Consider the following 25000-nt stretch of genomic DNA (forward strand, 5'->3'; position numbering starts at 1 on the left):
CACACAATCACACACTACGGACAATTTTCCAGAGATGCCAATCAACCTACCATGCATGTCTTTGGACCGGGGGAGGAAACCGGAGTACCCGGAGGAAACCCCCGAGGCACGGGGAGAACATGCAAACTCCACACACACAAGGCGGAGGCGGGAATCGAACCCCGACCCTGGAGGTGTGAGGCGAACGTGCTAACCACTAAGCCACCGTGCCCCCCCCTCCTTATTCATGTTTATGTTTAATAAAAACTAGTCTATAAGTCCTGCTTAAGTCTTGTGGAGCACTTTCTGGAGCATCTTAATCAGGTATCTACAGTAGGTAGTGAATCAGTGTATAGTGTACATGAGTGGGAGCACTGCTACGGACCCACACTGCTCTCCACACATTGGGACACTGATGACTGATGGTAGGCTAGTGTGCTAAATCTTCACTTTTTTTTTCTCAATCTCACCTCCGACGTTATTTATTACACTTAAACGACTAAATGCTTTCACAGCGGAACGTCACAGTCGTCAAAATACGGAAGTCTTTAGCGGTCATGCATTATTACAGTTTTTCCTTTTTTTTTCTCATAGTCTCGACATAACATAAGTTGTCTATTTGTATAGTGCTTTTAACAATTTACGCAGTCTTAAAGCAGCTTTACAGAAGTATAGAAACAGAATAACAATTTTAAAGTTTAAAATTAAATTGCTATTTATCTCATAACATCTATCCCTTATGAGCAACCTGGAGGCGACCAAGTTGTGATAACGATAAAACAAAAAGGAAAAAATAGAATAATTCACGGCCTCTTATGATTTCGGAAGCAAACTGAAACTGAGGCAAACTTTTTTATGTTGCTTTTATTACAGCACCTCATGCTGTCTCTTAACAAGCATACACACTAAAACGGTTCCATGCTCATATCAACCCTCTCGCACACAAAGGCACATTGTGAATAACAGAGATTTGAATAGTAACCATAGTAAGATATCATATAGGAAAATGTACAAATACATCTTTCTTCATATCATTATGGTGGGAAAAAAATCTGACTTACAGGTTAGGTTAGCTAAAGCTAATTAATTCCACTTAACTAATTAAGATGCTATTGCTATGCTAGCTAGCTATGAATTAGCTCATTCGCTAACATAACTTTTTCGTATTTCAGAGTGAACAAAAATGTTTTCTGGTGATTGATTCATCCTCGGATGTCATTTCACATATTCTCTATGTGCGTTTCCTCTCAGCTGTCCAGTTTCCTGCCACCTCCCAAAATTATGCTAGTATGTGGATTGGCTACACCATGTTTCCTCTAGACGTGAATGAGTATGTGAATGTTATCCCACCCATAGTCTCGTGTAGCCAGACCTTCAGACTAACGGCAGAAGGACTCCATCGCAGCTTTTATTGGCCAAGGATCAACTGACTGACATGTCAAGCAACCAGTTGATGTCCCTACATAAACATCATTTGATCATCTGATCATCAGAAGCATTTATTGTCTCTGTTGTAAATTTTGTGTACCATATTCACCAGACATTTAACTAAATGTTTGTCACATCTGAGGCTGGGACTATCCAGCCAGAGCCGATCGGCCCTATACGCTCACTATGTAAGTTGCGTAGGGCCCCGCAAATTACGCAAGGCCCCGCCTCTCCCTGCCTCATTTTACATAGCGTGTTAATGTTTACTGTGTAGATGACAATATGAAGCGGAGCTATCCATCTGGCCATGAAAAGAGAAAAAAGAAACAAAGTGAGAGTGAAATGTGAGAACAGCAATCAGGTAAACTTGTGTTCTCTTCAGGTTTGATGTCAGCAAGAGCAAATAACAGTAAAGTTAAGTTGATGTGATTCTGTCTCTAGTCTCTATCTGACTAGCTAAATTAGCTGTGCAGTGCTGCCAGTGCAAGTGTGAATGTGTGGCAAATGGTTTACATGGCTCACGGGACAGGTAGGAGGGCCCCTTAGCAGAATTTTGCTTAGGGCCCCAGGGAGGACAGGATCGGCTCTGTATCCAGCCATGGCATCCCACCCAGGATGTGTTGTCTCCTTACACTCAAACACTGACCAGTGTGAGGACTCACTGAAGATCAATGCTCTGTGCAGCCTCAAAGAGATATAGAGATGTCACTCAACTATAAACCTTTGTAGAAAGGACATTATTTACATTGACATTATTTCCTGTCCAGTGACACCCAAATGAGGATGAGGTTCCCTTCTGAGTCTGGTTCCTCTCAAGGTTTCTTCATCATATCATCTCAGGGAGTTATTCCTCACCGGGATAAATGTTAGAGATAAATAGTAATAGTGTTAATTTCGTCAGACGAGACGAGACGAAATATGTTCGTCAACAACCTTTTTTTTTCATGACTAAGACGAGACGATGACAAGACTGCGCCACTGTCCAAAAACGCTGACTAAGACTAAATTAACATGCATTTTTGTTGACGAAAAAAGACGAGACGAAAATGTTTTGTATAAAATAAAAACTAAGATAAAATCTCTCTTCATTTTCGTCTACAATTGTCTCTTCTTTTTCATCAGCTGTTACGCCTTTAAAATATTCACAACGAGTTTGCGGCTTTGTGCTGTTTAGTGTGTGTAGAAAGAATTCGTCCACACGCCGATAAAAAAAAAAAAATAACTCCTGAGCGCAAGTCCACCCCTGGTCTAGGCAGCTTTTTGTGTTAAATTATATTTCCTGTCACTGCGCAGGCTCTTTTATTGTACATGACAGCTTATGTCCCGATGACCGGTCTTTGCATTACAATTAAAAGCAGTATCATTAAAGTAAAAAATGTGATGTGCAGTCAAGTTCGAGTGAAACATATGTGAAACACTTTTTTTACTGAAATGTTTATAAGTAATAACCTCAGTAATAATGAGTTATTTAAAAAAAGACTACAATTTTTTGACTAAAACTAGACTAAAATGACGAGACTTTAATCGACTAAAACTTGACTAACAAAAAAAGATATGTGAATGACTAAATATGACTAAAACTAACAAGGACCTTTGGCACAAGACTAAATTAAAAATAGGTGACGAAAATAACACTAAATAGTAACTTCAATTTAAACTTTACAATTTTTATTCTGTATCTATACTTCTGTAAAGCTGCTTTGAGACAATATTAATTGTTAAAAGCGCTATACAGATAAATAGAATTAAAATCGAATAGATGGCATTGTACTCGCATAGCATTGTTGATCTCTTTCTGGAGGCTTTTTTTTCTGATTTACAAACACTTGAGGCTTTTCACACCCTTCACACACAACACCTGTCCTGTTCACTAAACTTGAACTAGAAAGGAAGTTAATTATATCCTTCAGGTCAGATTAAATCCGAATGAGTTTAAGTGAATTTGAAGTGAGTTTAATTGGGTGAGCGGAGATGTGTGCGGTGTTTAGAGATAGCAGAGAACAGAACGAATGTGACAGCACTAAATGTACAGCCTGCCATCTCTATCAGTTTGCTTTTAAGCGAAAACCATTTGAATACTTTGTGCTCTTTATATCTGCTTTGTTCACAGCGGATTTGAGTTATTCAATAATTAGTGCAGCAGTTATTATTCTTCTGGGTGTTTAACACGTATGAGCTGCAAAGTCATGAGCAAGAATCTTTATACGCTTCTTCCTTCATATTCAGCAAACTTTTCAAAAGCACAAACCATCAGATCAGACGTTTGTTTACGTGACATATTTGTCCATTTTGACTTGTGTTTTGACTGTTTTTTTTTTTTTTATAAAACCATGAAATGCATTAAAGCCTGTTTTGTGCTCAGATGAGGAGACAGGGCTGGAGGTTCACAAGGTCGCACGGCCGCAGGGCTTTAACACTAACCGGCGGCGCAGCAGAGCCGTGCTGTACCAGCTATCAGGGCATCTGCAGAAACAAGACAAGGGCAAACTCAAGATCAACAACGTAAGTGCTTTAACTGGTATAATATTCAAGAGTAGTTCACAATTCCAAAGTTGCTAAAGTGGTTTAGCTCATTTGTGTGGTGCTACCAGTGAAGAAACATATCTAATGACTTTTTATGTTAGACGATAGATGAAAACTGAATAGTTAGAGGGCTTTGTCTGAATGTGAGTCACATGACAAATCTTGGCCCAAATCTATGTAATTTCGAAACTATTGCAAGCTCCTCCCTCTTGATTTTAAATCCATTTCTTTGATCGCAAAATCGCACTAAATAGCAAAATTTCCGAAACTTAGTTTGCTGTTTTAATCTTTTCAGTTCAAAACAGTCATTGTGTGAATTCAGTGGTAAACAAATGAAGATTTGAACACAGATTAAATTACACAGATTTTACATTGACTTTCTCTGCAGTTAACTTCATAAGGTTCTTGTGAAATACGTTCAAATTTTATTTAATTTAAAAAAAACTGTATAGAATAGTATTTAGAATAGAATTGTTTTACATGTACTACAATTCTAAAAGCTGAAAGCAGAAGCAATACGACGATCACGAGACAAGAGCATTATTTTATCATACATTTTTATTTTTAACATAATTCTAGTTGTTTTTTTCTTAAGTCACTGGAACGTACATTAGAGCGGAAACACAGTAGACATGCTACGAGTAAAATAATGAGAACAGCATTGCAGTAAAATAACAGTACATTTTAAAACAATCAAAAAAAGAAATAGAAACCTTTCTGCCAATCAACCAGTCTAGAAACTGCTATATGGAATGATGTGCGCTGTAAATCGAGACAGTGGCTCAGACACATCCAGCTCATTTCTGAGATATTGTCTTAAGCATCGCGCAACACGGCCTCAAGGGTAATGGTCTGATTCTGCAGCTTTTTCAAGGTAAAGGAGAGAAAGTTAAGGTCTGTTTATGAATGTTGTGAATACAGAGTGCTGTTCAGTTGGGAAAATGTTCAAAGGTTTGCATGAACATAGTTGTTCTTCATGGTTATGTATGTTTGTAAAAAAAAAAAAGATATAAATAAATAAATCCAGTGGAGAGGTGAGGTCTGAGTACATTAAATACTCTAATAATATATTGTATTAGAAGTGCCATTCTTTAAGGAAATAGATTTGAGTGTAAACAAATATGAATTGAAAATATGCCACCGAACTGAGACCTGAGAGCACTTTACACTGATTGTGAACCGATATCTTCTCTTTAACGCCAATTGTCATGACATGGTTTGGATAATAAATACAAGTTTAAAAGTTTACAAAGCTTAAAGTAATCCAGCACATTTTTAAAGCAGCAGGTGAACCTCTGTACCTGATGTGAAATGTCCGACAGTGCAGCGATAAAAAACAGAGGACAGAGTCAATTCCAGACTTGCACTGAAATATAGATGTGTGAGTGTAGCCTGGATATGAAGCCATGCTCCTTCGCTATATTATAATATAATTCTATTCCTCTTCTTCACATGAATAAACCTGGCCCAAATCTGCAGATAATCTGTGGTAATTTGGAAAAAATAAATAAATTGCAAGCTCCTACCAAGGCTTAATACTTGATTTTCCATTCATTTCTCTGATCGCAATAAAATAAAATACTGGAAGGACTAAATAGCCAATGCTTCTAAAATTAGGTTGCTCTTTTTTGCATTTCACTCCAAACAGTGAATTCATGAATTCACTGATAAACAGAATAACATTTAAACACACAGATTAAATTACACAGATGTTACATTGATGATGAACATTATGGTGAACTTCCTCTGCAGTTAACTTGATCAGGTTCCTGTGAAATACATTACAGTATATTGTGATATAATTCCTCTTCTTCTTCTTGTAGAATATGTTCGGCGAGAAGCCACCCATCCCAGAGTACAAGGTAGCAGCCATTCAGAAGTCCCGCTTTATCCTTCTTCATTACGGTACCTTCAAGGCTGGCTGGGATTGGCTGATTCTTTTAGCCACCTTTTATGTGGCAGTCACCGTCCCCTATAACGTCTGCTTTGCTGTGGTTGGTGGACGGGACGAAACGACTACGACCAGAAGTCCGCCAAGTGTCAGCGACATCTTGGTGGAGATCCTTTTTATGCTAGGTAGGACACACAAGCCTGTGTTAGTCTGGAATATTGATATTTATCTGCTTGCATGGTGTAGAAGGGTAGCATGAAGTGAATGGTGTGGTAGAATAGTGGTTAAGGTGTTGGGCTACCAATCGGAAGGTTGTTCGATTCCTACGTCTACCAGGCTGCCACTGCTGAGCAAGGCCCCTGAGCAAGGCCCTTAGCCCTCAGTTGAATAAAAATTAGATAAAAATGTAAGTTGCTCTGCATAAGGGTGTCTGCAAAATGCTGTAAATGAATGAACGTCTCATTGTTTATTATGCAAAAGTGGAAACAAAATAAGCAAAATAAAGGAAAGATGATGATTGGAACCAAGGGGGGCACAGTGGCTTAGTGGTTAGCACGTTCGCCTCACACCTCCAGGGTTGGGGGTTCGATTCCCGCCTCCACCTTGTGTGTGTGGAGTTTGCATGTTCTCCCCGTGCCTCGGGGGTTTCCTCCGGGTACTCCGGTTTCCTCCCCCGGTTCAAAGACATGCATGGTAGGTTGATTGGCATCTCTGGAAAATTGTCCGTAGTGTGTGATTGTGTGAGTGAATGAGAGTGTGTGTGTGTGTGTGCCCTGCGATGGGTTGGCACTCCGTCCAGGGTGTATCCTGCCTTGATGCCCGATGACGCCCCGTGACCTGAGGTAGTTCGGATAAGCGGTAGAAAATAAGTGAGTGAGTGAGTGAGTGAGTGAGTGAGTGAGTGAGTGAGTGATTGGAACCGACTTTGTACAGGCAAAGCTTTTGGAGACAGTCAAGACTATTGAAAAAAGCTTTGCTTTTGTTAATAATTGCACAAAACAATTCAAAATATTGATTTAATGGGTTTGTCATTAACTCCTCATTAGTTCCACAGACAAACTATCTACATTTTAAATTAATTTAATATTTTTTCTTGGTCATATAAAATTCTTTGTCGCCTCAGGCTTGCTCATCAGAAATAAATGTTAGAAATAAATAGTAACTTCAATTTAAACCATTTTTATACTGTTTCTATACTTCTGTACAGAGGTTCATTGGATTGAACCGATTTAATATTTACAGCACACAGCCAACTGACATTTAATGACTTCAAGCTTGTTTATATTTACTAGTTTTTGTTCATTCAATTATGGCTTCATTATTATTGCAGAATAAATCGTTTCCACCAAATAATATTGTATATTAACTTTGTTTTAGTTTCGAGCAGCTCGAGCAGAACACCGCAGCTAGGCTACTAAAGGGCTGAAAATAAACACAGAGCATATTACTGCTGTGTTTAACAACTCTACACTGGCTGCTGGATTCATTTAGGATTGACTTTAAGGTCTTATTTGTTTTAAAGCACTACACCACCAGGCTCCACACTGTATTACTTCCTTATACTGTGTCTAACTGCCTCTCAGTCTAAGCAAAGATCAGGCATTCTCTGTATTTGCTCCTATATAATGGAATAATCTCTCCCTTAATATTTTCTTGGTCCAATAAGAGTGCTGGAGATGCTTTTTCTGATGCTGATCACACAGTTTATATGCAGTTTTTAGAATGAGTTAATGTATGTATGTGTTGATGGCGTTTGCCATTTTAACCTTTTTTTCAATTTTATAGTTGTGAAGCACGTTGCTGAACTCAAGGGCTTTTCACATTGCACTTAACACCAGCTTAACACTGTTCTAAACCCTGCTTTTAACCCCGGTGGGAGGATCGATTCACACTTGTATAAATTAATAACGTCATTTCGAAGCAGTGTGATAGTGCTGTTTTCTTGTCAGGATTATGAGATGCAGAGTTAGCAGTGCTATTGCATTTTTAACCCCACATTCAGGTGCCAAACTTGTACAATGTGAAATGATTAGCAACAGACCTCCAATCAGTAATTGAGCAGTGCGTTCTTCATATCACAGGGTTTGTACAGGCTTTTTTACTTGGTGATGTTTTTGACTGATGCGAAAGTACAAGACGAGCCACTATATATATCCAGTCATGGCTGTTAATGTGTCAAATGTGTAAATAAGATACATATTAATGGTTATATAAATAATAAAAAAAATATATATATAAATAGTTTTGAAAAACTTTGCTTCCTTTTCATTTGTAAATTTGTTGATTTTTTTCCCATTCATAACTTGATTAAATTTGACTTTCTTTTTTTATTACATTTTATTAAAAATCAACAAAAAAACGAGTAGCACTTTAATTAAAAAATGTGATGTAATAAAAGTAAAGATAAATATTAACCATATATGCTGTTTATATTGCTTGTAATTGGGATGAAGTAAACATCTGTAGAGTATTTTAACATCAGATTTTTGATTGTGTTGAATTAAAAACCAGGGGGCACGGTGGCTTAGTGGTTAGCACGTTCGCCTCACACCTCCAGGGTTGGGGGTACGATTCCCGCCTCCGCCTTGTGTGTGTGGAGTTTTCATGTTCTCCCCGTGCCTCGGGGGTTTCCTCCGGGTACTCCGGTTTCCTCCCCCGGTCCAAAGACATGCATGGTAGGTTGATTGGCATCTCTGGAAAATTGTCCGTAGTGTGCGATTGCATGAGTGAATGAGTGTGTGTGTGTGCCCTGTGATGGGTTGGCACTCCATCCAGGGTGTATCCTGCCTTGATGCCCGATGACGCCTGAGATAGGCACAGGCTCCCCGTGACCCGAGGTAGTTCGGATAAGCGGTATAAAATGAGTGAGTGAGTGAGTGAATTAAAAACCCCAAAATGCAGCGGGTCCACCAGACCCACGAACACTGGCTGAGTAACAAAAATACGAACAACATACAAGGGATAATTGAGGAACGTCAGATTATGAGTAGCCAGAATTCATTGTTAACAAGGGTAAATTATGAGCAGTGTGAAAACAGGATTCAGTTCAACCAGAGTTTACAGTCATTTAGGGGAAACCATTTAGTGTGAAAAGCCCTTCTGCTGTTTTTAAATGTGCTATATAAATAAAACTGAGTTAAGCTTGATGAACCCATGCATTTGACTGTTATCTCAGAGTGGATGGAAAACGTAACTGGTCTGTTAAAGTATAAAATATTTAAATGTGTGGTCGAACTTACACAAGAGCTTAGCTGACATCGTGTTCTCTGAATTTGCAGATATTGTGTTGAACTTCCGCACCACGTTTGTGAGCACATCAGGCCAGGTGGTGTACGACGCTCGCTCCATCTGCGTGCACTACGTCACCACCTGGCTTTTTGTGGACCTGATTGCTGCATTACCATTTGACCTGCTCTACGCGTTCAACGTCAGTGTGGTGAGTTTTACTGTTACTTATCCCTGATATAAATGTCAGAAAGCAATATTGCCATTTTTGTATTGGACCTAGTATTAAACCTTGAGGTACATCCCATGACATGTACAGAAATAACAGCCTGATGCAGTACTAGCCCAGTCTCCTTTGTACATGATCTGTATGTTATCTTTATGCAGTTCTTTGGAGTTCATCTTCTAAAGACAGTTCGGTTGTTAAGACTCCTGCGCTTACTACAGAAGCTGGAGCGCTACTCGCAGTACAGTGCTGTGGTTCTCACCTTGCTCATGTCGATGTTCGCTCTGCTGGCTCACTGGATGGCCTGTGTCTGGTACTTTATTGGGCGCTGTGAGATCGAGAGTAATACGCCTGGAACCTGGGATATTGGTGAGTGTACACTATATACTAATAATATGCTTCTAATTAGAGTTCCACTTCTAGCATCTCAAAGTTTCTGTTTTTAATGAGCAGTTTTTCAGGATTTATTTAACATTGTTTACTGCATATATTTGTAACTAATGACCAATTCTTTCACCCAGGAATATGTACCTCAGTGTACTTCTGAAAAGAAGTTTTTGATGTTTTTGTTGCCATGGTCATCTTTTTAAGCTAGAACTTTAAAGTTTGCCAGAAATATTTACAAACCAGTTGCTCATTAAAGGCATTGGTGACTCTGGTTAAGGCTCTGATTAGTTTCAGTGGTTCAATCCCCAGAATTGCCAAGTTACTACCGTTGGGCTCTTTAGCAAGGCCCGTAACCCAGATGCTCAGAATTTCCTAACATGCTGGGATATTTGAATATTTGTAATCTATATATGTGTCAAATAAAGTTCTTTCGGGTGCTACCTGTACGGGGTCACCACAGCGGTTCATCTGGTCCACACAATTGATTTGGCTTATCTGGTCCACACACTTGACTCAGGTCTTATGCCGGATGCCCTTCTTTTATGCCGGATGCCCTTCCTGACGCAACCCTCCCTTTTTATCCAGGATTAGGACCGACAGTAAGAGTTAACCTGCCCCGGAAACAAGCCCGGACCACGGCCATGTAAATACTACTGTGAGTGACTAGGTATAGACTGCTACACTTACCAGAAGCCCTTATCCAGAGTGATCTCAAACAAGCAGTTGAGATTTAAGGGCTTTTGTTTAAGGGCCAAGCAGTGGCAGCAGAGCCGATCCTGACCTCCCTGGGGCCCTAAGCAAAATTCTGCTAAGGGGCCATCCTACCTGACCCCTGAGCCATGTAAACCATTTGCCATACATTCACACTTGACACCCCACTGCTCCCACTGCAGACCGCCCTACTTTTAAAAAAAGTTTGCTAAAACAATACAGAATTGAATGAGGAATAAACAAATCTTTATTGAATGGAATATTTTAAATAGAATTTTGAGTTGAATATTAGCAATTGAATTTAAAGTGAATATTAACATTATCTTAAATAAGCAGAAAATAATAAAATATGACAAAATATATATATATAATGGATTTTGCATTAGGCCCCACTTAAACTGCCTCCCTCAGATTCCTCTTTATGCATTTTAAAATATAAAATACTATTTTTAATATGACTTGGCTCTTGCAATATTCAGATAGTGAATATGCAATAGCAGATATCAGCAATTAAGTTTTTACTAGTGTAAAATGTAATTTCTGATATCAAAAATATGGTTACTACTAGAAATCACACTCTTAATATTTACATTTTAAGTATCGAATACTGAATTCTTGATATCAAAAATCCATATCATGTGAATGTATAAAAGCTAAAATGGCTTGCCAGACCGTATCACTGTGTTTTATAGTATGCATGAGAGCAATACCTGATCCCTGATGGTTATTATTTACTGAGGGATGTACATTCATATTGACCTGCATTATGCCCATTCCAATGTAAATCCATTGGTTACCATATTGCATTAACGTTGTTGTAACCTTGATTGAGAGACTATAAACATTATCATTTAAGAGTGCTATGACGCTACTTTTTGTACTGGTCCCCACACAGATTTTGCTGCTGGAAAGCACGCATGTCATTTCGTGCATGATTGCACGCGCATATGAACGCATGTTCACGCGCGGCGCGGTTATTGAGCTGCCGTTTATAAACACCGTTGCCCTTGGCCGTTTATTCATTATTATTATTTATTATGTTCACGCAATAAATTGTTGTGTGACAGACAGACAGGCCAAGAGATGGTCTGGCAGCACTGCACAGCTAATTTAGCTAGTCAGATAGAGACTAGAGACAGAATCATATCAACTTAACTTTACTGTTATTTGCTCTTGCTGACATCAAACTTGAAGAGAACACAAGTTTACCTGATTGATGTTCTCGCATTTCACTCTCATTTTGTTTCTTTTTTCTCTTTTCATGGCCAGACGGATAGCTCCGCTTCATATTGTCATCTACACAGTAAACATTAACACGTCCTGTAAAATGAGGCAGGGAGAGGCGGGGCCTTGCGTAATTTGCGGGGCCCTACGCAACTTGCGTAGTGAGCGTATAGGGCCGATCGGCTCTGTGGGGCAGGTCCTGAATTGAACTCACAACCAGTAGATCAGTAGTTCAGCATTGAGCTACCACTTCCTATGCTCTACTACTATTAAACAGGTGCATCAAGTGATAACATAGTTATAGCCTCTAGTTATAGCACAAAAGCATAAAACAATGTTTGCGGCAAATAAGATTACTCTGTGGCTCTGTACACAGTGACCAGTGAATAAAATTATCTATAATTGCAGGTATTATTATTATTATTATTATTTTTATTTATTTATTTATTTATTTATTTATTATCTGACATGGACAGCTTGTACAAATGCAGTTTCGGTAATAGATCATAGAAATGGAACAGCTTGGCTGTTGTTATTTTAAGTGGTGAGTGATCTTTTTTTTTAATCTAAAATGTCATCAGAATAATATACTAAAAAGATACTAAACACCAGGAAATATTTGATTTATTATTAGCAATGCAGTATTACGCGAGTAAGTTTGTGGACCAATCAGCTGCAGAGGACAAACGCATTTTAGGACAAAACTTTTTTATCATTATGGATAAAAAATAATCACTGTTTTTATTGTAAAGTGCAATACATCGAAATGCTGTTCATTTAAAACTAAGTTAAAATTAACATTAGAAAAAGACTTGTCTTTGTGTCCTGACATGTCCTAATTTTGTATGTAGTTTTACTTGCCAGATGTTATTGGATGATGGAAGTGATGGTGAAATATGTCAAGTTTTGATCAAGCCTCTGTGGTGCAGGAAAAATTCTACACCATGTTCAATTTAATCTTTACAACTGTTCTATATGATTGGCTGAATAACGATGGAACATACACTGAGCTGGTGCAACTGAGGCTCAATCCTGAAACCTGCCTGTACAGTATGTGTGGTGCACCGCCCTGTATCACACTTCCATCGGTATCAAGGATGTTTCATTCTCACCGTGATTATTACACAATGAATGGTCCTAATAACATGGCACGCCGTTGTCAGGCCTTATTACATCTCTTCCTGCTTGTGCAAAGAGCAAACCGACCTCGTTTCAGAAATAGAAATGAATTTGCACTTCTCTTTCAAATGTGACATTCGGAGGGTTAGAGGAAGAGTGAAGAACTTTTGTTTGAAGCTGTTCCATCTACTTGGTACACCTTGAGTGCAAAGTCAGGAAGAATAAGATTTAAGAAGCTTTATTTTTGTCATCATTTTGGTTTATATGTAATCATAAAAGGAGAGAATAAGGATTTTGGAATATGAGAAATACTATATTTATCTGTCTGTTTGTCTGAATTGTGTACTGACCAATAAAAGTTAATTATATAAAAGATTTTGATCCTTTAAAAAAAGATAATGTGCCAGGCTTTTTTTTTTTTTTCAGCTAGCTTAATAAAGGAGCTGCCCGTGATGATTTTCCATCAGTCCTGAGGAATTTACATATGCTAAGCACTTGTTTGCACTTCGTTCCCTTTCAGTCAGCATACGAAATGAAAATGATTTCTCTCAGGATTTTTGTCCTGGATATTAGTTTATACAGCGGCACCGAATTTACTATTTATATCGGCTTTATCATTAGGATGAAAAATCCAAACAATATGTGCTACAGTATGTTCTTCTGTCTCCTGTGTTTGCCTCTGCCTTAGTACTAGAATGCTGATCCTTTCTTCAACACGAACCCACGCAGTTTGTTGCATGCTATATAAATTTACTGGCCTCTTTATTAGGAACACATGTACAGTCGTATGCAAAAGTTTAGGAACCCCTGACAATTTCCACAATTTCCCTTTGATCCAAAGACACAAATATTTATAAATGAAAATCATGGAAATTGTCAGGGGTTCCTAAACCTTTGCATACGACTGTACACTTGTAATATAGACATTTGTTTACATACAAACACTTTTAGTTAGTTCGTCTGGCACCGGGTGGCGCATTGCATGGCACAACGATTGTTAAAGGTTCCTCTCCAAGTGTTGGGGCGTCGTTATAAATACTATAAATACATAAAAGCAAGAATATCATGATGGTGATCTCAGTGACATCAGCATGCTGTGAACGTTAATCAAGTCACAAGCTTTTCAATCATATAGAGTTGACGCAGTTCATAGTGAAATGAGACAACGTTTCTAGAAGACCATAGTGCTACATAGAACAACACAGAGCTAAGGACTTAAGTAAGTTTGTCCTAGACAAATAAAGTGCATCTGTGCAACATGGTGCAAACAGTGTAAGACAAAAGACAGTGCAAACAAAGAATAAGAAGCACTACAAGACAATGCACAAACTCAGCGCTGTGCATACTGTATTATAGCGTACACGTGCAGAAATATAGGAATGAGGGATATATATATAGGAATAGCAGCAGTTATATGAGGTATTGTAAAACAGCAATTGACTGAATGTGCAGAAACAGTGTGCAAAACAGCATGTAAACAATTTGATATGGATGGTATTTGGTGCAGATCAGTGCAGTCCACACTGTGTGTGTGTGTGTTTGTGTGTGTGTTTGTGTGTGTGTGTGTGTGTGTGTGTGTTTGTGTGTGTGTGTGTGTTCGGTTCAGTTCAGTTCAGTTACTGAGAAGTCTGATGGCTTGTAGAAAGAAACTGTTACACAGTCTGGTCATGAGAACGCGAATGCTTCGTACCTTTTTCCAGACAGCAGGAGGGTGAAGAGTGTGTGTGAGGGGTGTGTGGGGTCATTGGCTTTGCGGAAACAGTGTATGGAGCAAAGAGAGACTCTGATGATCTTCCTCGCTATCCGCTGCAGGGTCTTGCGATCCGAAATGGTGCAATTCCCAAACCATACAGTGATGCAGCTGCTCAGGATGTTCTCAATGGTCCCTCTGTAGAACGGATTCAGGATGGGGGCAGGGAGGGGTTCTTCTCTGAAGTCCTCAGACTTCATAGGAAGTAGAGACACTGCTAGGCTTGATAAAGCTGGTGTTGAGTGACCAGGTAAAGTTCTCTGCCAGATGAACGGCAAGGATATCCAGCAGCCTTTTGTGGATTAACTCTGCATAGAGTTCTCCTCACCTCGGCTATGGTTAGACAGAGAAGGCTGTTGGGGGGAGGGACGGTTTTCGCCTGAAGACGTTCGGTGCATCTGAGAGGGAGGCATCACTGTCACAGGCAGGTGAAGCTGTCTTGTAGTTAGTGATCACCTGGATGCCCTGCTACATGCGCCGGGTGTCTACGCTGTCCAGTCATCCACGGCGTCTAAGCTCTGCTTAGTTGGGATGCTGCATGCATGCATGATAAACTGAACCTGAGCGCAAATTAACAGCTTTGGAGTCTATGTTTTTTTTTTGCCATGTCTTTGTCATTTCCTTCTATCTTTCTAAATGAGCTGCTGTGTATGTAAATGAGAGAAGAAGCACAGCAGATTGTGTGCTAATTACAGGTTTGAGCCTCAAATGGTTGTTGATGTGCTTCAGTAATATAAAAGACAGAAAGCTAAGTGACAGAATATGTATGTGTGTGTACTGAGAGTGTTTAAAATGTCCTCCCCCACCTGCTTTCCTTTTCTTTTCCCTTCCACATTTCTGAGAGTGCATTTAAGCAATATAAGGTCTTAGAATATTGTGTCCGTGGTCTTGGATGATGTGGCACTATGCTGCAATTTGTCTGAGATAGACATTTTAGACTGGCAGGTAGAGTGCGAGAGAGACAAATCTGATCTATCTGGATTGAAAGGTTGGCAAACAGATTGAAGCCAGAAGGGACAAACTGTAACACTTTGAGTTGCAGTGCTGTGCTGCCAGGATGTTAGAGCTGAAGTGCTGATGTGTTCCTGAGTGTGAGTTCAGCACTCAGAATAGTGACAGTTGCACTGCTAAATCTGGGGCAGTAACACCACTGCTGAAATGAAGGGATACTTTTGAGAACCCGGCATCATTGTATGCATTTATTTCCATTTATCGGAAATCACTTCCGAGTGAATAGTGCTATTAAAGCAGTACATAATGGCACAAGTGTTGTAAGATAATGGCACAAGTATTGCAATACAGGTCTGAGGTGAACTTTCTTAATTCTACTAAAGTTCAAATTGTTATAGAAAGGACATTATTTACATCTACATTAGTTTCACCCAAATGAGGATGAGGTTCCGTTCTGAGTCTGGTTCCTCTCAAGGTTCTTCCTCATATCATCTCAGGGAGTTTTTCCTTGTCACCGTAACCTCCAACTTGCTCATTATGATAAATGTTAGAGATATACAGTAACTTCATTTTAAACTTTTTATTTCTGTAAAGCTGCTTTGGGACAATGTGAATTATTATACAAATACGTTTAAATGAATTGAAATTAAGAAAGTCGAGACATTAATAACTTTTCACATTTCACATCAATAAGTCATTTGGCCATTAATTAAAGCATGTCAGATAGTTCAGGTGAATATTGAATTATTTGCAAGCATGTTATATTATAGTATATAGTATAGTTTTATAATACTGAAAAGAAAGTACATTTAATTTTATAATGCATACAATATTTTACAAAACCCTTTATATATTTTCTCTATTATTATTATCTCTATATATATATATATATATATATATATATATCGTCGCTGTCGGGCGGAATCCTCGTATCTCCAAAACCATTATTTTTCAGGAAATGAAAAAAATGCCGCTCTCCCGTGGACTTTCTCAGACAGTTGAAGTGTCCAATGGAGTTATGAGATTTGCGCTCAAGCTATTTTCAAGACTTTAGATTGGTTAATAACTTGTAAAAATAACAGACCCACGTGGGGACTGACCAATAGCATCGATATGTGAAAAAATATGAAATTGACCAAATTTGGACATATGAGGTTTCCGCCCGACAGCGACGAGATATGTATATATATATATATATACTGTATACTGAATATATTTTGCCACCTCCCTTTAAGCACATATATTATATTGTTATTTTGTTTTCTGATTTGTTTTTGGGTTTGTTATTTTGTTTTTTTCAATTGTTGGTCACTGTACTACTCATTTAAAGCATCATCAAATTATTTTTTTTTCTTGTTTTCCGTTGAGTTCTTTTCTCAGTTGACATCTTTTGTCTTTTTTTCAGGCTGGCTGCATGAGTTGGCCAAACGTCTGGACATGCCATACTTCCTCTCTCCCCACACACCCACCCTTCCAGATTCACTGCGGCCCAACAACCTGGACGGTTTGAGTGGCAACGTGAGCCAGTGGAACTCCACCAGCAGTGATTTAGTGGGGCAGGACACCGCAGCCAACTCCAGCCAGTGGAACGGGACAGGGGCGGGGCCAGCAGATGGTGTGCTGAGTGGGGGCCCCTCTGTGCGGAGCTCTTACGTAACCTCGCTTTACTTTGCTCTAAGCAGTCTGACCAGCGTGGGATTCGGAAACGTCTCAGCTAACACCGACTCTGAGAAGATCTTCTCCATTTGCACCATGTTGATTGGAGGTGAGAAAGCATTAAGGTTTCACTAAAACCTGATTTATAACCATCAGCATGATGTCACTTTTGTTTCTTTAAACAAGCAGCAACACTGGTGGTGTGGTCCATTCTAGGATTCTTCTGTTTCAGTACGGGTTCCTACAGTGACACGTGGAATCTAACCACCACGTCATGTCCAATGGTTTATCTTATTGTCTCCACCAGTTTTGTGCTAGAGTATCTTAGTGAAGTCTCATTTAGTGTTAGATTATAATTTTTTTCGGTATTGCTGCTTATGATTATGGTTTATTTGTATTTCATAAGGGGGGGCACGGTGGCTTAGTGGTTAGCACGTTCGATTCCCACCTCCGCCTTGTGTGTGTGGAGTTTGCATGTTCTCCCTGTGCCTCGGGGGTTTCCTCTGGGTACTCCGGTTTCCTCCCCCGGGTCCAAAGACATGCATGGTAGGGTGATTGGCATCTCTGGAAAATTGTCCGTAGTGTGTGATTGTGTGAGTGAATGAGAGTGTGTGTGTGTGCCCTGCGATGGGTTGGCACTCCATCCAGGGTGTATCCTGCCTTGATGCCCGATGACGCCTGAGATAGGCACAGGCTTCCCGTGACCCGAGGTAGTTCGGATAAGTGGTAGAAGATGAGAGTGAGTGAGAGTGTATTTCATAATTCTTGTGTTTTAACTATGATAGGTGATTATGATTATTATCAGTAAAACACGTAAATCTGTACTTGCAGTCGGCCTCATTCCCCTAGACGTCACAGGACGGTTTAGAGAGGAAATTCCTACAGCAGCCGGATGTGGTGGTGTTCTGACCTCAATTGATGAAAGACTTTCATTTAAATTGCCTTCATATCTGATAGACAATCTCTTGATAGATAAACTTTCCAATTCTAATAAACTTTTTGAACCAAGATCAGGTATTTGAAAATGCAGACAAAGGAAAAGTCAAAATGAAGTGTTGGGCCACCATGAGCTGCCAGATCAGCTTCTGTACAGGTCTCTGGAACTGAACCAGACGGATAAACACTGTTCTTCAAGCAGATATGCCCTCAGTTGGTGGTTGTTTATGGTGCAGAGTACTCCAATAGAACTCATTTAGTCGCAGTATAATACTGATAATATTGTTTATGAACCGTCACTTTAATGCTATTTTGCTCAAAAGTCATGCTGCTGTCGGAAGCGTACATAAGTTTACAACCGTCTTACAGTTTACTAACCCTTTGGTCCTTAGCTCTGTGTTGTTTTAGTTCTGTCCTTAGCTCCGTGTTGTTCAGTGTAGCACCACGGTCCTGGAGGAACGTTGTTCCATCTCACTATGTACTGTGTCAGCTATATATGCTTAAAATAACAATAAAAGCTTCTTGACTTGACTTGAGATTATGAATCAGGAAACTTACCCCAGATTTTTTCTGTAAGCAAAAGCACTTGCAGTGTTTGACTTGGTTGGTTTTGGAGAGTGATGGACTGCATAACACATTTACCATAATCTTATTAAATTAAAAGAGTACAGTGGAACAGTGTACTGTATGTGTGTGACAGTGTAGTCATATTCAACCTCTCTTAATGCCACAGAGTGGAAAATGTAATCATAACCAAATCAAATCTGCAGTTGTTGGACATTCTGTAATGTACTTTATTATACAGATGGCTTGCTGACTCATAGTTAGGGGGTGAAACCAGAAGCGCTTTTGTTGCTATCTGTAGCTAGAACACACGTAATAAAACACTGTTCACCGAGTACAATTAAATCTCTCTCACTCTCTCTCTCTCTCTCGCTCTCTCTCTCTCTCTTCTCTCTCTCTCCCTCTCTCTCTTTCTCTCTCTCTCTCTCTCTCTCTCTCTCTCTCTCTCTCTCTCTCTCTCTCTCTCTCTCTCTCTCTCTCTCTCTCTCTCTCTCTCTCTCTCTCTCTAATTATTCAAACTAGGTCAGATATGTGGACGAATTTTTTAAAAAGTACTGTAGATGTAAATTGTTGTACTTTTTATTTAGTTTGAAAACTACAGTAACTAACTAAATAAAAACAAATTAGACGGTTGTTTTTGCATATCACACTAAACCCATCTGCTGGAGTTCTGGCTTTGCGTTATTATTATTATTATTCAAATTTAGCATCTAGATAACACATGGAGACTATGAGCATTGTTGAACATTTCCCAAAACAATGCTGTCCCTGATGCTCTCTATTCATATGATTGTGTCACTAATTTAAGCTGCACTCACTGTGTGAAACACTTCTCACAAGTGCTCTTAAGATGCGCTTTTAGGGAAATTTTGCTCTCAGCTTCCGCCGTGTCAGATCTGTCTAAAGCTTTAATGGGTCTGTGGGGATTGCTGCGTATGCTCAACATGTGTCTGGGGATATGTGTGCGTTCTGTTCACAAATGCTTTGCCATGCGCTCCATGATCATTATTATAATTTGTGTTGGTAGGGCGCTATGCAGCGTGGCACGATGGTGTTTTATCGCCTGGAGATGTTTGAATATTCAGTTAGCTCATTAACAGCTCCCACCCCCTGGAGCTGGCCTCATGAATATGCCACGACTAGTGAGGATCACGTCACCATCTGCTTGTACACAGCAAAAAAGTTGCGGTTGGTTTGGATACCACACCTTTGTGTGCCTTCTGGATTATTTCCTCATTTCTTTTCTTACTTTATGAGCTGGAGCACACTTCCCTAAGCAACAATGGCTATTAACCTCTGTGTCTCATTCAACCACATTTGCATTTATACTACACTTTCCTTTGACATCCATTCCAATTAAAGAGCATTTCTTCTAACCACACTTCCTATTAAGCCACATCATTTATTGATTTCACTTAGCATGGGCCGTGCTCCGAGTGCCTTATCCTCAGACCGTTTCAGCAAGCACAAAACCTTTGTCTACAAACAGTGTATAGCGTTTGTGCAGAGGCTAACTGATTGCTAATGGTTAAAAAAAAAATAATAAATTAAGCACTCACAGTGCATATATTCATTAATATAAATGAGGAAATTACCTGTATTGTGTAATAACCAAGCACTAGTCTGAAACTTAATATGCAGAAGACTTTTCCATTTGCTCTGACTAAATGTAATAAGGTTTAAATGTAAAAGGAAAAAGGGATGAAATGTCCCTCTGGTCAATTATGGGTATTTCTTTTGTTAAAAAATATAATAATGAAGGATTGGATAATGTACAATATTTAATATAATATTGAATGCATTTCATCAGCCCTGTTTTGCCAAGTTCAAGGTGATGCCTTCTCTCTATAAAAACACTCAGAATCAAGGTAATAGTGTATTTACTATAAGCTACAGTACGGTGATTAGTATACTGCACATAATAAACGGTAGAATGTTCTTATAGGAAGAATACTGTAGTATACCGTAGACAGAATACGGCGTTATATGTGGAATAGGATACTATAGACAGTATATTTTCATATAAGAGGACATTTATACTCTATGAAGAATACTCTGTATTGCTATATGTGGAATACTGTAGTATACTGTGTGTGGAATAGGATACTGTAGACACTAATAGAATACTATAGACAGAATATCTTGCTGTAGTATGGAATACTAGTACAGTAGTAGTATATTTTATGAGGAGTAGTATACGATAGGCAGAATTCGAAGGAACAGGACACTATAGGAAGAATACTGTAGTTTATTATAGACATAATACAGCATTTTGCTATAGATGGAATTCTCTTTGGTCTCCAATTGACTATTTTGCTCAAACGTCATGCTGCTGTCGGAAGCGTACATAAGTTTACAACCGTCTTACAGTTTACTAACCCTTTGGTCCTTAGCTCTGTGTTGTTTTTAGTTCTGTCCTTAGCTCTGTGTTGTTCAGTGTAGCACCACGGTCCTGGAGGAAGGTTGTTCCATCTCACTATGTACTGTGTCAGCTATATATGCTTAAAATAATAATAAAATCTTCTTGACTTATTAGAATGCTATAGACAGAATATCTTGCTGTAGTATGGAATAATGTAGTATATTTTTTGAGGAGTAGTAGACGATAGGCAGAATAGGAAATAACAGGACTCTATAGGAAGAATACTGTATTTTATTACATATTTACATATTAATTATATATAGACATAATACAGTATTTTGCTATAGATGGAATTCTCTTTGGTCTCCAATAGACCACATATGCTGCCTATATCCTGTTCCAGTATATGACCTATATGTGGAACAGGACACTGTCGACAGAATATCTTGCTGTAATATGGAATAAGGTACGGTGGAGTACGATACTATAGGAGGAATATTCTCTCTTCCAGTGTATCTGCAGTGTCCTTTGTAAGGATTTGCCATCTTCTAATACATCAGGCTCAATGGATTAGAGGTTAAACTCATCCCCAGAGGTTAAATTAGCAAGTGTGAGGGAAATTGTGAAACCTTACTCTAAGGGCATAAGGGATTGAGAAAAGGAGAGATGTTGCAGTGGGTTAGAATGAAGCGTGCAATGCTCATGGCGCACATCTTTTATTTGAGATGTGGGGCTGAGAGAGGAGGAAGTCTCTCTGAAAGCGTGGTTCTGAATTTAGGACCATGTCCTCGGAGGCAAGCGGGAGGTGGAGAGAGCTCGATGCAGCTGAGAGCGCGAGACACACAAACCAAACTTTCAGATTCTGCCACCACATGTGATCACTAGAGGCCATTACGCTCCCATCCAGCTGACAGCTGCTGTGCCACCCACACGCAGGAATCTCACACACACACACACACCTATTTTACTCATAACAGGCAATGGAGCTACACATAGTGTCATAAACCTCCACATTATAACCAAAACAAGCAAGTACACACTGGTAATTATTGTAACATAGTCAATAGCAGCCCAACACCTGTCAAACACACACGTACCTCCGATACCTCCGGCTCATTAGTTTGAGGTGTATACACCTACTCGTGTGTTTATTCATTTAGACCCACTAGAGTATTTAACAGCCACTTACTATATAATAAGCACAACTCTGAGGAAGTCACACAAAATAAAATTCACGGTCAGAAGGTAGACTTAGAATAATTTCTTCTAATAATTGTTTCTCTGGAGTGCTTTAAAAGGTTTAGACCTAAAGAGTTACAATTATAAAACTAGATTTGTAAAGTTTGTCGTGACAAACTTTGATGTTGGCTTTGATGGTGCAAGTATTCGCAAAGGCCGGTGCTTTTTGGAGGCAAATGGACATAAGGGTCAGTGTTACTTTTGGAGGCAAGTGGACAGAAAGATTGTGAAAGCTACTGGATCGCTAGGGTGCCAAAAGGTGAGCGGACATGAGCATGTGACGTCATCAGAATACCTGCGAGGAAGTTCCCCTCATTGTTCTGAGTGTTTTGATATGTCACATGTCCATGTTGTAAAAAAGTTTTTTGATTTTGCATATTTTGGGGGCGGGGCTGCGGGACAACCGGAAGGCCAGTCGGTACACCAGTGTAAAAGTTTGTTCAGAGTATCACCCTAAAGGAGCTGGCTGAGTTTAGTGCAGATAGTTCGAAAGCTTTGTGATCATTTAGCTACAAGAGCGTTAGTGAGATCATAGAGGTGTTAAGCAGGGTTAAGTCAGAGTCAGAGGACACTCAGTTTCTTCAACACTAACCTTAACACACCATGTCATTGGCACAGGAGCATTGTCAGTCTGGAACATATTTGAGTCTCTTAGTTCCAGTGAAGGAAAATTAGAATGTTACAACACACAAAGACGTACGATTGTGTACAATTGTGTGCTTCCAACTTTGAGGCAACAGTTTGGGGAAGCACCATATGCAGGTGCATTGGTTATGTAGTATATATTTACTCCTTGAATGAAAGTTGGATTGACTAATATTACATACCACTCAGATAACAGTTTGTCTTAAAGCATGGCGACGATCATTATCAGATATTCAAAGCTCTCACATCACTATTACATCAGCACATCCCTTCACTCCAAAGCATCAGACAAACTGCTCTGCAGGCATAAGCATTACCTATATGTAGCCTGGTCCATTTAGACCACTGAGATGATGATGATGATGATGATGATGATGATGGTGATGTTGATTGTGTTTTAACACAAGCTCACATGATGCTTGCTTGCCCTGAATCTGACTTATCCCTGTCATATGTTTCTCTTCTTTCAGCGCTGATGCATGCCGTAGTCTTCGGTAACGTGACAGCCATCATCCAGCGTATGTACTCTCGCCGCTCACTTTACCACACACGCACCAAAGACCTAAAGGATTTCATCCGTGTTCACCGACTGCCCAAGGCCTTGGAACAGCGCATGCTGGAGTGCTTTCAGACTACATGGTCCGTTAACAATGGCATCGACGTCAGCGAGGTAGGCTTCTCCGCTGTGTGCTCAGCACTTCCTGTTTTCAAGAAAAACAGGATACAATTAGGATTGGAGCACTTTGCAGTAGCACATTGACCTCTATAATCACTCTAATAGCTTCTCTATCCCAATAATGAAAATAACGTGAAAAAAAAAAGAAAGAATTGGAATTCAGTTCATCATTACGAGTTAGAGAGTAGACAGAGAGCATTACATTTTGCTTGCTCAGAGTGCGAGAGCTATTCTGACCAATTTCTGCATGCAAAGCCTTTAGTTTCTGTAATACAGGAAAAAAGTTTCCTTCAATTTCATTTGTGCAACAGATTTCACCTTCATCTTTTGTTCCCTGCATTTTCCAAGTACTTTTTTATCAGTATTTTTTTTTTTTTTACAGAAAGTCAGTCTGTCACCATTTCTCTCACCTTTTCCCTTCTATCACCTGTTCTCTGTGTCTCAGTCTCCCTTGTGTTCCCACATAATCATCTTTCCCAGCACTTCCTTTTTCTCCATTTCATAAGGCGCTTTTATTTGCCTAGACTTCTCTTAAATCAAGCCATTTTCTCCTTATCTTTCACATCAATCATTCTCCTGCCAAAAGACAAACCATTTCACTTATATACAGTAAACAGCTTGTTATTAGTTTGTTTAAAACTGAACATCTGTTGCATGCGGTGTATTGAAACCTCCATCATGAAACACATTACATGTCTATACACACAGATGTTTATGACATTCTTATGATGAGAATGTAGCTGCTGTTAATCGAGCTGTCGCTGAGATCGCAGGGCAACATTGCTAGCACAGATGCAGTGAAGTTTATTAGCAGTAAAGAAATCCAAAATCTATTTTAAGATATATATCTGAACAGATTTGAACAGGTTTAGCTTTTAACTCCTAATAAAAAACCAAGTGTTTCTTTTCTCGCTCACATTCATCCAGCGATATTACTGAGAAAGCCACTGTAGACTCAGCTACACAAGTGACAGCACAGATTATTTCTTCTTGCTGTTTATTTATTTTAAAATTAAGAACATCTTACAAGATAAAATAGTGTCTGGAAAATCATTAACTTCTCAGAAAATAAAGGTGATGATGTACTGTGTATGATTTGATTTGTTTTTTTTTGTTGATAAAACGTGGACTCTTTATTCGGCACATTATCATTTTCCTTCCTTTCAAATTTGGATTTCTTTCTTAAACAACGACCAAATTAGCCTTAACTTTCCAGGCTTAATGTCGCTGTTTTCTCTCCGTCCTCCTCGCAGTTACTGAAGGACTTCCCAGATGAGCTGAGAGCAGACATCGCCATGCACCTGAACAAAGAGCTGCTGCAGCTGCCGCTTTTTGAGTCAGCCAGCCGCGGGTGTCTACGCTCACTCTCGCTTATCATCAAGACGTCCTTCTGCGCACCCGGAGAGTTCCTCATCCGCCAGGGCGACGCGCTGCAGGCCATCTACTTTGTGTGCTCGGGTTCCATGGAGGTGCTCAAGGACAACACAGTGCTGGCCATACTGGGTAAG

At 39.4% G+C, this 25000-nt stretch overlaps 1 protein-coding gene across 1 annotated transcript in view; it reads left to right on the forward strand.

Moving 5' to 3' along the window:
- Positions 1-25000, forward strand: part of kcnh3 (potassium voltage-gated channel, subfamily H (eag-related), member 3) — a 177196-nt gene that overhangs the window by 124411 nt on the left and 27785 nt on the right. Inside the window, exons 4-10 of the mRNA XM_060875949.1 lie at positions 3770-3909; positions 5754-6006; positions 9100-9257; positions 9434-9641; positions 16820-17179; positions 23287-23486; positions 24746-24995. Of these exons, the coding sequence (XP_060731932.1) occupies positions 3770-3909; positions 5754-6006; positions 9100-9257; positions 9434-9641; positions 16820-17179; positions 23287-23486; positions 24746-24995 (1569 nt within the window). The remainder of the gene's footprint in view (positions 1-3769; positions 3910-5753; positions 6007-9099; positions 9258-9433; positions 9642-16819; positions 17180-23286; positions 23487-24745; positions 24996-25000) is intronic.

This window comes from Tachysurus vachellii, chromosome 8 (assembly GCF_030014155.1).
Source record: "Tachysurus vachellii isolate PV-2020 chromosome 8, HZAU_Pvac_v1, whole genome shotgun sequence".
NCBI classification, from domain to species: domain Eukaryota; kingdom Metazoa; phylum Chordata; class Actinopteri; order Siluriformes; family Bagridae; genus Tachysurus; species Tachysurus vachellii.